At 36.6% G+C, this 14,419-nt stretch overlaps 1 protein-coding gene across 2 annotated transcripts in view; it reads left to right on the top strand.

The window, feature by feature from the left end:
* The window catches only part of LOC121649606 (GDNF family receptor alpha-2-like), a 67,094-nt gene that overhangs the window by 20,943 nt on the left and 31,732 nt on the right, over positions 1 to 14,419 (top strand). For both annotated transcript variants that reach the window (XM_042000558.1, XM_042000559.1), the window contains exon 4: positions 13,734 to 14,106. In XM_042000558.1, coding sequence (XP_041856492.1) covers positions 13,734 to 14,106 — 373 coding nt within the window. The remainder of the gene's footprint in view (positions 1 to 13,733; positions 14,107 to 14,419) is intronic.

Raw genomic sequence — 14,419 nt, 5'->3', positions numbered from 1 at the left:
CTGCTGGTTACCATCATCAGGGTATCATAAATCAATGCAGCATTCGGCTAATTTAAGAACTAGCGACAATACTTCATGTTTTATAGAGCTATAAGCTGATTGGTTACAGAAATGATACCTGTCCAATATCAAAACCAGGCTACAATCAAAGGAAAATTCTGCTTTCTTTCATTCAGTTTTAGCTGAAATATCCAGAAGAGACTCTCCTTTATTATTTTTATTTTATTTTTTTCTTTAATTAATTTTTTTTCCAAAACCAACAAGACAGAAGAAATCATATTTTCCTTTTCCCCTCATCTTGGTGTATAACTGATATTCAAAGGAAAAAAAATCTTTTTGCATAATCCGCTTAGCTTTAAACAAGCAATGTATCACTTGTTTTTTAAGATGAGCTTGTTTGATAAATTAAAGAAGGTGAATCTGCTAGTTAAAAGATTTTAGAGATCATCACAAACTGCCCCAAATTATTTAAATGCATGTTTATCTTAAGACTCAGAAGGTCATCAAAGCTGCAGAATTGGCAATATTTGCTACTTCACTGACAGAGAAATATTTAGAAGTTGGCAGAGATGTTCACCAGTCCTTTTTTTGTCCAAGTCCAAGTCTCAAGTTTTTGATCTAAAGTCCAAGTCAACTTGTGAGTCTCTTTAAGGGTGCATTCACACCAAGATAGTCTGGGGGACTCTGTTCGATTGCATGGTGAATTCTGAAAGAAATTACACATTTGTTTGGTTTAATTTGCATTCATGTTGCATTTTCCTAGAGCAGACCAACTTGTCTTAACAGCACCATTCAGTTGTAATCACTAGGGGCAAAATTCTCCAAAACCACCACTGACAAAGAAGAAAAAAATCCAGCTCACTGATTATCAAGGATTAAACATAGCTTGTTGTCTGCATATTAACAATGGAGCAATAATAGATGGATTCAGTGTCTAAGCTTATCTTTTTACTTTGGTCTTCAAATCAAATGTGATTTTTTAAAGAATCTGTCCAGTTGAGCAGCAAGGCAGTAAGCTATCCAGCATTTTGTGATATGACATGTCCTATATCATTTTCTTTTTCTGGACTACCTGTGGAAATGGACCACAGTTAGTTTAAAGTGGTCCAAACAGTGCCAGTGTGAATGCACCCTAGTTGTAATAAGTAACCTACCATGCAACGCCTGCTATCTGGGCTGCTTAGAACATTGCATTGTAATATTCTTTATATAACAGCATTTTGCAACAACACTAATCTTTAGCTTAAACTGACAAGTGCTCTGTCAAATTTCTCTGTTTGACTGATTTAAAAAACCCTGTAGCAACTGAGTTTCTAATGCATATCAAAACCCATCTGGACTTACAGAGTTGTAGAAACTTATCAAAACCAGTACTTCAGCTTATAGTATTTTTTCTATTGTAGAGAGGATGGCTAAAAAACTACACACTAGTACAACACAAAAATAAGAATAATTAAATTAAATATAAAAAAGTCTTGAAATGACTTTATTTCAAATGAATACAGAAAATATTAATGTTAAACTTTTTAAAACTGAATAAAAAATAAAAGACTTTTGCAAATATTTTTTTACATCCAGTTCTTACAGGTGAAATAAATGTTGCTAACATTTCTTAAGCAGCAACAGATGCAACCCTTATTCTTATAAACAGACTTAGAAAAATCATTTTTTAACAGAACTCGCTGTGATACATAACTTTGACAGTTTTTTTCTTTTGTTTGTTTTTTTAGAATATGCGTAGGCTTCTTTGTGTTTGTAGATGCAAGTCCAAAGCTCAAGTCCCCACCTCTGGAAGATGGCTTTATAAGAGGCGCATATACATTCCTTTAGATTTATAATTAGTTTAATTTGCACAGGAAAATATTTCTGTTTAAGGTGGTCATTATTTGGTTTGAATGTCATCGCTGTAAATAAGTGAGTAAGTAAAGTTTATTTGTATAGCGTCTTTTACAGACACTTGTCACAGAGTGCTTTAAGGAAAAGTAAGTAAAAAAAACATTCACAACCAAAGAAAATACACACAGAAAAAACATAAAATGGAAGTATAAAATGTAAAATCAGTCATAAGAGTCCAATTCTAATTAAAAGCTTGTAGCAACTTTAGGAAAGACAGTGCCAAATATTGAAAACTCAAGCAGAGTTAATTTGTGCATGTGTTTACATCCTGTTCAAACAATATTTCAATATATTTCAGACATATGTTGTTAAGACTCAGTGAGCCCTCCTCTGTGTAGGTTTTTCTTGTTCCTTCCAGCTGTGGAATTCCATATTAAAAGTGGTGCTCACAGCTGTGGAAACCATACCGAATCACTTTTAATTATTTAATTATTCTTAGATGTAATTTGACACTCAGTAACTGAATGAGTTGTGTTTTCAGATATTTGTATTGAGGTTCCGCAAGCATGACACAACTTTTTATGTGATTTTGTGTTCCTGTTTCTGCTTTTGCTGAACTTGCTGGTATGACATTTATTATAAATATTTCTCCAATATGTCTGAACAGAATAATCGAAATCTCTTCATACTTCCTGTTAACAAAGGCTAAAACATGCTACAAATCAGAAAGCATAGGTTATATTTAGGTTGTTGGTGTACGCACACAAGTGGAAGTGTCCAGGTGAAAGTAATGAGTGCAATTCAGTGTATACAACAGGGGGCTCTTTACCAAATCATTTTCCTCCTACAGTTTCCGCCATTCCCTCTGAGGTGATATATTGGATTTGCTCTGTAAAATCATTTTAGCTGCAGACTTTGTGCATTATGCATAATTTCTGAGCACAAATTAATTAACTGGTATGATGGGAGAAAACCACAAGCAAACAGATAAGTAATTACAATCTTGTTTTATGGACACACTTCTCACTTTGATTACAAAACAACTCAAAAGTATTCATAAACATGCCTATAAAAGTTAAACTGTATAGAGACCCAGGAAATCTATATCTAGTGGGATGATGAGAATGTGGGGATCTGTATTCTCAAAGAGGAAAGGTGGAAAATTGAAAATTTCTTTACTATTACAAAAGTTTTTTTTTTTTTTTTTTTTTGTTTTTTTTTTTTTTGTCTAGAGTGAAGATAAGCAAAAAAGATTTCCATACAATGTGCACTTTAGTTGAAGTAAAAATGAAGCAGAATATATAGATTTTTTTTTCTCTCTACTGCTCTGAATATTACCAAACATGCACCTCCTTTTAATGGGACACAGAAGCCCTAGCCACTCATTTTGCTCTTCTTTGAACAAACTTACGAGTTGCTTGTGCTGTACACAAATAATCAAAATGTCAAGTAGCACTTTTCTCCCTGTGGGATGTTCTTTAAAACAAGGGCAGTGACAGTACATCTCATCCATAATTCTTCAACAGCAGTGATGACAATATAACCAAAGATTAATTGTGCTCCTCTTGCTCTGGCTTTGTTGGCACTGAGCACCTGCATCAGCAGAGTTGTATCACTTTAGTGTTCAGCATAGTTGCATCTTTGGGTCTTGAACCGACTGGAGTCTCCTTATCAACAGCAGTAGACCTTTTTTCAGTGATCTTCTGGCTCTGATAGCATTAGAGGTGCAATCTCTCCAGCACTGAACCCTCAACCTTTCACCACTAAAATGTGGTGCTAATTGTGAGTTAGTACTAATGCAGTCACAATATCAGAATTTTCCTTGTGCCCAAAAGTATTCATGATAATATTTTCATGAAAGAAGTGAAGGGCTGCATGGTGGTTAGCAAGAATGTCGCTAGTTCGAGCCTCCGCTGGGGGGGCGTTCAAACAGTGGTCTTCCTGTCTAGAATGTGTGGGTTCTCTCCAGGTACTCCGCCTTCTTCTCACTGTCCAAAGACATGCATGTTAAGTTAAATGTTAAGTTAAATGTGAGAAGTAATAGGTCATTTGTACAAAATATAAAATCCCAATTTGCTATTTATGTTTTTGTTTCATTTGAGATTTTCATACCATGATATTAATTATCTACACCAAGGCTGAGGCCATGTTTTCAGCAGCATTGATTTATCTGCCTATTTGCAACATAGGCCAAAAAAGTATGGATGAATTTTGATTCAATTTTAAGGAAATCTAACAAATTGAATAAAGAACAAGTAATTTGATTTTGGGTGTGATCTGGATAATCACCTGGATTTTTTTAAAGAATACTTTACTATGAGGAGATAGGGAACATTTTGCTATTACAGTCTCTTATTAAAAAATAATGTCCACAATCATTGGCAAAAAATAAAAAAAATAATAAGTGCAATGACTTGGCGGAGGTCTGTCCTCTCTGAGTGCTTCTAGTATTTCATTCTCTTATTTTCATTGTCACTGTCAGTACTGATATATAGACACACACCTTTAGTTGGAACTATAACAATTGGTTATATGAAAATTCATAGATTTTCATAAACTACCTCTGTCAGTGTTTTTGTTTTTTTTTCATGGTGAAAAAGTGATTGGGTTATTAAAAATTGCTCCTCTATAATCAGCCAGTGAGGGATTAGCATTCTGTTTCCCCTTGTTACTATTTCATATAGACAACTATTTCACTTGACACCAAAGCCATTATAGTTTGGCTTTGCTGTAACAGCAGGATCAATCTTACCCTCTATTAGGAGTGAGTACCTTAGGAAGCAATTCAGTTATGATTCAGAGTGCTGTGATGTGATCATAATATATCTATTTGTTATAAAACAAACAGAAAAAGATGTCAGTCATGTTGAAGGTTACGTTTCTTAACATATTTTCCTGCACTGAAAAAGAACTGACCAGAAAGAACAATTCTACCTTTAGCAGCATAGTTATTGTAAAAGAATACAGATATTAAAATATTCTAAATCTCAAACAAAAAATAACATTCTATTTATTTGTGCAATAAGGAGTATAATAACTTTGTTTTTGCTTTTGTCTTTGTTTCAGTTTTTGTCTTATTGTAAAGTTTAGGGATCAGAAATTAGACACTGTATCTTGGCTCCAAAGTGCATAATATAGTAAAAAAAAATAAAGAAAGAAAGAAAGAAAGAAATAAAGAAAAAATAAAAAACTTAATAGGGATAACAAATATTAGACAATAGAGATTTTTTAAACTGCTTTGCACGTTTTGGTTTGGGATGTAGCTGCGACATCAGTTGCTGCTTCTGATAGCAACTGAGTGTTGTGTAATCTTTCCAAGCTAGAGAAGCTCAATGTGGTTTTTCACTTTCCAAAATGTTCTTCAGCTTCATAGATACTAAAGTATTTCCATATGCTAGCGTATAGTACAGGGGGCGCTAGTCAGAATTTACTCACTAAACCATCCTGCCCATGCTAAAGATTGTTTGGACACTTTGCTTCTGTTTTTCCAAGTTCCTCTTATTTCCATCAACATATATTAATTTAAGAAAATCAATTTTTTAAAAATTTGTAAAGGCAGTCCAAGTCAAGTTTAGGTTCAGGACTATTCAAAGTACTTTACATAAAATATTAAAAGCATTACAGCAGGGTGCAGAGGAGGCATTAACGAGTACATAAAACAACACAAAGAGAATCAGAATTATGCGTCCATCCATTTCTTTTTCCACTTTGGTGTATACATTGGGTGAAAGTTTAATCTCCACTGGCAGATTGTCCTACTTGTTTGCAGCATAAAAGCTAAAAGCTGCTTCTCCATGTTTAGTCTAGAGACTCTGGTCTGGTCTGGACTAGCTGACCTGAGTCCTTGGATCTAAGAAGGTTTATACTCTGAACATATCAAAGATGTATTCTGGGCCCTAAGCCACTGGGTTTTAGAATCCAGTGTTTCCCCCACCATTATATTAGTACCCCCCAACTGCAACCCCTGCCCAAGAAAGTCAAGTTAATTTTATCCTCTCATCTCTATATTGTGCACAGCGATAGATTTTAAAACCGGTGTATTGTGTTCAGAGCTCTTTGTCTTGGTTAAAACTCTAGCAACAGCATTCTGGATGAGCTGCCGCTGTTTAATGCTCTTTTGGGAAAGTCCAATTTAAAGACCATTACGGTAATCCAGTCTACTAGAGATGAATGCATGGTTGAGGTTCTGATGGTCTTTTTGGGGGACAAAACCTTTAATTTTGTTGATGTTTTTGAGTTGGTAAAAAGCTGCTTTGGTGACAGCTTTAATTGTGCTGTTGAGTCTATCGACACTGCAAGATTACAAACTTGGTTTTGGATTTTAAGAGCCTGAGTCTTCAAGGTGTTTAGTAATGCTAACCCTCTTTTCTTTGCTAGATTCTACTACATTTTGACCCAGAGAAGGTTTTCATCTGTCTTCCACAAACTGGTTTCTGTCACAAGGTGTGATGCTACACACCTGAACAACTCTGTAAAAATGGAAGTGGCCTCTTGTCATCAGGGAGTAGTAATGCTGTGGATAACTGATATGTCTTCCCCAGGGATTCCTTCTGACAGCTCCAGTGAACTTAACCTGGCCCACATTCATAACTGCTGACACGTTTACACTCTGTGCTTGTGTTTTCACATTTTACCTGAGAAAAGCTGATTCTTACCTCAGCAGGCTCCACCAGTATCATCTAAAAAGTTCAATGTACAGATAATTGATTTTTGACATTTTTGAACTGATTTAGAATGTTCCACCCCTTTACCTCTTCAATATATATATATATATATTTTACTTAAAACAATAACTCTATCAATACAATACTACTATCAATGCAATAAAGTGAATGAGACACAGAGGAACACACTGGGAGAACCTCTCTAGTGATGCAAAAAATGCTGCAGCAAATTGTAAGACAAATGTGAAATGAACTTTACAGGCCCAACAGTCTCAGCCCTTAATATTCTCATCTGTGGTTCCCCAGTGGTGGGACAGAAACAAATGCCGAGCATGGAGCGTCCCTCTTTGCCATTAGGAAATAGTTGAAGAATCGACTCCTCCAAAAACACATCATCTCCTAAATCATTTAACAGCTTAGTATGCCTAACTCATACTTGTTTTGTGTAACCATTACACATTTTCCATGCAATCAACACAGTTCCACTGTTCTGACATCAATAAAACGTAATGTGTGAAGGATATGGGGAAGAATCCTCAATACAAAATTTACGCTTATCAAAGCCAAAATGAATACCATATTAGATACAGGATACACATCATTGACTCTAACTGGTAACATGTTACATGTGTTAAGTGTTCTGTTGTGTTGACCTTACACTGAGCTAATTAACTTATTAGGAGCAGAGGGCAGCAAAAGAAATCTTGCATACTGGGGTCCCTCCAGGCATTAAGTTTAACATCCCTTAGTTAGGCCCTCTAACTCTGCTTAAAGCCTCTCACCTCTCAGCTCTGTTCACTATCCAATTAAATCCAGAAAGCTGTTCGTACAGCTGAGGAAAGTGGAACAGTGCATCAGCCCTGCTCAGCATGCTCTGGAAATGTTGGACAATTTCACATTATCCTCATAATAACAAAAACTATTACTAAGGCAAATGCTAAGATCTTTCTTTGTATAAGTACAATATGAACTTTAGGTTGTGTGAGATCTGATTGTCTCTTTACACATGCAGTCTTTGTTTGTGCAGGGTTTTGTGTATGCCTGCCACTGTGCTTGTGTGCATTTATATTACTTTGTTCATGTGCTTCATTGTCCTGTAGGGACTTTCTAGTCAGTTTACCCTTAGTAAAGCCTTAACTTGTCTCTCTGTGGATCAGTAATGAGACTTGTTCCAGTGCCCTTTGCAGAGTCAGCATTTTTCAGAGAAGTTTAAATTAAACAGCAGAACATGTTCTCTCAGTTTCTTAGTGCATTTAATAATTCCCTGCTTGCATGCTGGTAATGAACAACGAATCCGATTATTGATACAGTATTGGTCAAGCAGACCTAAAATGCACATTCTTGTTAGTGTATTACCTAGACGTAGGGGAAAGCTGAGGATGCTAAAGCTCGGGATTTCTCAAGAGGAAACCTTGTTTGGCAAAGTTCAAGCACATAGAAATGTATTATTTAAAATCCCTTTGGATACCCATTTCCTACCTCTGCAACATTTTTTCCTCACATACAAATATTAAATCATTATTCTCTCATAATTTCGACATCCACTCACTGAGTCTTGATCTCATGCTGATTAATTTTGCTGCATTAGCTTCATGTTTAGGGAAAAAAATACAGCTGATCTCTGAGAACAAAGGATTTTATGACTGCCGCCAGTCTTCCTCTCATGAAATCTTCATATATAACTTGCTTGCTAAGGCTTAGAGGCATGATGTGCATTCAGTGCACCCTCTCTCTCCTCTCTGGAAACCCCCATTGCGACACAAAGTACAGAGCTAATGACTGATGAGCCCTTTGACACAGAAATGCTTGACATGCTCCTCGGGGTCTAGACTAAAGACTTTCCTAACAAGCTCTCACATGCTCACCCAGGGCTGTATTAAATCCAAATTTTGGCACCCTTCCTAATTACTAAGAACATACAGGAGTGAAGAGTCTCTTTCTAACCTGGGCTGAACCCCCCCTGTAGTGCTGCATCCCTTGAGTATGGGATGATATAAGAAATGCAGAATTCAAATTAGGCTGATGGAGCGCAATTACTTGGGAAAGAAGATCCCTTGCTCTTTAGGTGAAAAAATAATATCCAAATCCTGATCCACAGTGCAACAACATTTTATCCACTTCCTTCCATTCCTTCGGGCTCCGTCTACCTCTCATTTTGGCTGTCCTTATTGAAATTTCCATCATGTTCAGGGGTACATCTAAAGCTTCACTCATTGCAGAAATGTTTTTTGTGAATTGTTTTTCAGTTTCCCACTTTGCTAATTTTAATCTTTTTGGAAGTCTATATAGTTGTATATTTTAAGGCCTACAAACCATTTTTTTATTAATCCCACCCTAAGAATTGATTATTACAGCACTGTATCTCTATAAAAATTTTTCAAGTGCTTCAAGGAAAACAACAAAACATGATTCCATTGTAATTTTTCAATTAACGGGCAATTAACAATGATCTATTTCTAAATATAAGCTAGCGGTTTCTTCTTCTAAACTTAAACACAGACAAAAAAGGGAAACGAACCAAAGTAAAAAGGTTCCTTTCACAGATCATCCCAGGGTATTTTGATTGAAAGTCTAGATGGAAAACAGTGAGTCAGGTAGTTTGTGAGTTGCAAACAGACTTCCCACTGGCATTGTTTTAGCTCTGAAGATTTTAATACTGAAACAAAACTTTGGAGTAAAACTTAATGATATTGTAAGTGCTCAGGAAATTCATAGAAGTTAAAGTTTTCTTTAACATGAAGTGGGGGTGTTAGGCGAGTTGTCTGTCAGTTTTTTTGTTTTTTTTTTCTTCTTCTTCTTTTGGATGGAACAATGCAATTCAAAGAACATTTCATTAGATATGAATGTAAACAAGCAGGATTACAGCCCGAGGCTAATTTCCATCCGATGTCCCCAAAAGATGTTAAATGAAACACAGAAAAAATACTGTAAATAAAAAATAATAAAAACAATAATTTTTTGCACATTAATTGTGCCTATATAATCTTAGTTTATCAGCATGACGTCCCACTTATATTAGCATTCATTCATTAGTTCTTTCCTCATTCATTTGGTGCAACAGCTAGCAATGGTAAGTTAACAGATATATGTAGATAATTGTGATGTCGAGAGCCATTGATTGCACTGCTGATGGGTTGGGTTAATTATTCTATGCAAGAGTCATGCATCTTCCTGCATTAGTCTCCATTAATTGAAAGCTTTCCAGCATGTTTGTGTAAGTGGCCGTTCAATCTATTTGTCTGTGTACACTCGTTCCATGAGAGGATCAGCTGCACTAATCAACTGCTCAAGTCTTCTCTGCCCTCTTAAAGCTTTTTCCATTTTTATACATCTCATATCATTAGCTTATCAACTGCTTTTTCCTGCACATTACAGCACAATATGTTTGCTGAAAACCTGTGTTATGTTGCACTTGGAAAATCAATAATTACTCTGTAACTTAATATGGAACATTTCCCCTCCCATCTCCTCCTCTTTGACTCCTTGCTCTTCTCCTCCTGCTCTTGTTATTATCCCATTCATGTGTAAGCACGTCGAAGCCATCAAGTGGGCTTTGTGTCCTGTGTTTGCCCCAGGACATCTTTTGGGGTTGAGCTGCAAATTCAATCTCAGTTTCCCAATCAAAGGTAGTAAAAACAAGTCCATTGCTGCAGCCTCAAAAGCAGCTATATCCCAGCTTGGTCAGATAAATCATAGAAGCTCATCCTTCTCCTATTTTCTTTTCATTCTAGACCCCCCCCAGCGACCCACATTGCAGCCTGCAGATGGCCAGGGGAGATTTAGAAACTGCAATCCATCAATGTAATGTAGCCTGAACCACTGGATAGTTGCCCTGCTAACATCTCCTCCAGCTGGACTTTAAGGCTTGCTCCAAGCTCGGCCCACTTTAGTAAAACTTTGGCCCTGTTTGAGCCTCGTCATGATGACCAGTGCCAAAGTCAGTTCTTGTTTCAGTTTTCATAGTAATAACAAATCAGTTAAGTTACTCCAGCATTAAAATGCTAGCTGTGTCTCAAATACTGTTTAAAAAGTCTCATGTTTACTAATGTCACAAAAGTAAATGATGTGCACACAATTATGTGTGCCTTTTCAGTCACGTACACAAACATGACTCAGAATATTATGATAGCAGACATCTGCTGTGGAGTTTCCCCTTACCCCTTGGAGAGGAAGAATAAATATGTCTAGTAATAGTTATATTTATGTCTTTATTGTTTTATCAGGTAAAAAAGAAAAAGTTTTTCCTGGTGTCTTGAGGCAAACACTGCAAAGAAAGCACCATTCTGAACAACTCCATCAGATGAACTCTGGACATTCTCTTAACACTCTGGCCATTTATCAGGGGACCTGCTACATTAACTTTGATACATCTAATGAAAGTACTGGGGAAAAGGAGCCTAGTTTAAGAGTGCTTTCTTCTCTCTGTGATGAACGCTTGATATTCTGTTATACTTCAGGGGCCGTGAGTTTTGTTTTATCTGATGTGATCTGAAACCACAAAATCATTCATTATGGGGGTTTGCTTATTGTTCCCTCCTGTTGGGATTTGATGTGCTCACATACCCATTTCTAGGATTGATAACGTGCAATGCACCACTTGGAAACTATGCAGCGTCTCTAGCATACCTCTCTAAAATAGATGGTCTTCTTCCTGCTTCAGGCTGTGTGATAGACACAGAGAGAGATTGGTTCTGTTGAATAAGAGATGAATCTCTCCGAGTGTCACCATGTGACCACAACCTCTGAAATATCATTATCTACAGGGGAGGGAGGTTAACTTCTCTAATATAGCCTGAACACAAGACAGGGGTGCCATCAATGAACATGGACCTGCTTTATTATTGGTATACTGCAAGAAAAGTTTTTTTCTTATCTTTTTTTGCTGTTATGTGGTATCTGTGAACATCAAAGCATGTTTAATAAGATAATCTCCATTTTATAACTATGAAGTGAACTAAGAGGGATAGTTACAAAGTTTCAGTTATTAAACAAAAAATAAATGGATTCAGCTGTTATTATGCTAAAACCACCCAATGAATGGGTCAAACTGCATAGAAAATGGCCTTACCTACATTGTGTTTTGGACTATTTTGTGTTGTTTAAGCGTTATATAGCCTCTAAAATGTATTTGTGTACCTCAAATACAAAACAGGAAAACACTTTGCACAGCAGTTGTGTGCCTCTTCTCCCTTATATGACTACCTGTTCTTCCTTACTCAGTTAATGTAGCTATGATTATGCTAATCAAGCACAATCCACATATCCACCCTTCAATACTTGACACAGCCCCTGAAATCATCCATTCATATTACTGTAACTCTGCTTTATATTTATGTATCCAGTGCATCATTATTGTGTGCTCAATGAAGCCCACAAAAAATCTCTGAAACATAGTTATTCTCTAGAAAGCCAATTATTTTTGGATTACATGCACATAGAAGTAATGATAGTGTATGCACTTTTTATGCTCTCAACAATTAGGTGGTGTCCAGAGGATAGCCTAGCCCAACATTTCCCAACCCATTCCATTTCCAGGCCTTAGTAGCACGCAGCAGAAGCAAGGCCAAACTATAAATCATGGCACTATGAGCCGCCTGGAGTCTTGCTTGCTGCAGAAATGCTGGGCTACCCTTAGAGCTAGCAAAGCAAAGTCTTGAGTGGGCAAACCCACTCCTTCTAAGCAAACCAGAAGCTCACTTGATGTGAAAGCCCTGGGAGATGTTGGGTTGGTAGGCTTAATCCAGGTTAGTGCTGTGCCTTTTTAATTTGCCATGCTTCTGCTGTCTGTAAAGAGTTCCTTCTGACAGATCTTGGACTTTTAGTTCTCAACCCCATTTAGCACAATTCTCTTAGAACTACCGGCTTCCACAGTAAGTTCCAAGTTGACCAGAAACAAACTTCCCAAATGCTACGCTTAGACAAAAGTTGTGGGTTCTTGCTTGACCTTGATGCTGCTGCTTGTTTTTTTGTAGAACATACAAGCCTTTTGATTTCATATTTCTGAAGCTTTCTGTGGAAATTCAAATCAGAAATCCTCAACCTCAGTATTGCTGACTAATTCTGTTCATGATTAGTCTTGTGCCACATACAAATGGACATGTTAAAAAGTTTTAAATTGGTTTTCAAGCTGAATATCGCTGCTGTCAGGTGCAAACGTCCAATGTCTAAAACTGTTATTTTTCAAGAAATTAATAAAACTGTATGGTTTTTGTAATAATTTGACATAATGTCATCAAACTTGATATTGTGTTTTACATCATTTATCTTTGGTAAATTATTGTAAAACTAAATACAGACATAAAGGGTGACCAATAGTGCTGATTTATGAAGAAAAAAAAATCACGAATTTTGGACATGGCAGGTTTGCGCCCGACAGCAGCGATATGCAATGTGCATATGCCAATATTTTCCCAAAGACTCAAGTCTGTTGTGTACATTATTTTCATTATTCTAATAAGAGATAAGGGATTCTAATAAGAGACAAGGGATTCTAATAAGAGACAATGTGAACAAAAACATCACATTAAATTTAATTTGTTATAAATTGAGGTAACTTGCAGTGACAACCCTGCAGTTAACTAATATTATAATAATTACATATTTTCATCACCAGAAGATGAATAATTTATTAACATTCAATCTGAAATCATAGCTTAATTAATTTATATTTGATTCAAGGTCTGAAACAGACCGAATCAATTATTCAGTTAGAGTGCAGGCCTGACTGCAGGCATCCCTCTGTCGGTTTACAGAGGGATGCCTATACAAAGGAGCATAGGTGAGATTGAAGAGTCTCTTTTAAAGATTCACAGATTATTGTTTTATTTGTTTATAGAACTTTGTAGGTACTCAAAACCATAATAAACTGATGTTAAGACAGAGGCACAATGATGGGATGAAGACATGGGGAACGTTTGTGTAACTGGGAAGTTACCATATGGTCATAGTAAATGGACCAGTAACTGGTCAAAAGTTTTTTTCTTAGATTTATTATAGTGATGTAATGAAAACACTTTGTTAAGGCCAAAGATCATGACCTCCATTGATCATGTTTCCTCTTAAAAAGACTGTATTCTGCTCTTAGTTTTTAGCCAAAGTGCTGGTGCTTCCTATTGTAAATCTAACCAGAGGTGGAAGTTGTGAAACTGAAATAACTAATTTTTATTTCCCCTTAAAATTATTTAAGTCACTGTGATCTACATCTGTCTCTCGTTTTGATCTGTTTACTCTTAGGGATGCATACGGCCCCAAAAAGCTTCCAATGCCCTGAAGCTGAAAAAAACTGCAACCCTTGCATTGATGCAGCCAAAGCTTGCAACCTCAATGGCGTCTGCAAGAAGCACCGCACCAACTACATAGCTACTTGTGACAAGAGAGACGTCAGGGGAGACACCTGCAACAAGAAGCGATGCCACAAGATACTGAGGACGTTCCTGGACCGTGTGCCTACAGAGTTCAGCCACGGGCTGCTTTTCTGCCCTTGTCAGACTGAGGCCTGCGCTGAGAGACGCAGGCAAACAATAGTGCCAGATTGCTCTTATAAGGATAAAGAGAAACCCAACTGTATGGAGCTACGAAGGATCTGTCTCCAGGACACGCTCTGCAGGTGAAGAGAAAGAATGTTTGTGTGTGTGTATGTGTATGTGTGTGTGTGTTTGTGCCTGTAGATAAATGTATTTTTAGTGAATTTTTATTTTGTTGTCTTGTTTTTTAAGTGTTTTAAGACAAGCCACCACCTGATTTATTATTTCACAATCAAGGAAAATTAGAAAAGCAAACCAAATCGAATCTTCTAGAGTACCTTTTTTGTTGTAATATTCTTCCCTCTGGCCATCCTAAAGTTCTTTATTCCTCTGTTGTAACTTTGCCAGCAAAGTAATTAGACTTCCAGGGAAGCATTGGCTATTAGATGCTGGATG

The sequence above is a fragment of the Melanotaenia boesemani genome, chromosome 11, assembly GCF_017639745.1.
Source record: "Melanotaenia boesemani isolate fMelBoe1 chromosome 11, fMelBoe1.pri, whole genome shotgun sequence".
Lineage (NCBI taxonomy): Eukaryota > Metazoa > Chordata > Actinopteri > Atheriniformes > Melanotaeniidae > Melanotaenia > Melanotaenia boesemani.
Note: the sequence above shows the minus strand (reverse complement) of the source record. Positions and strands in the feature narration are given on the sequence as shown.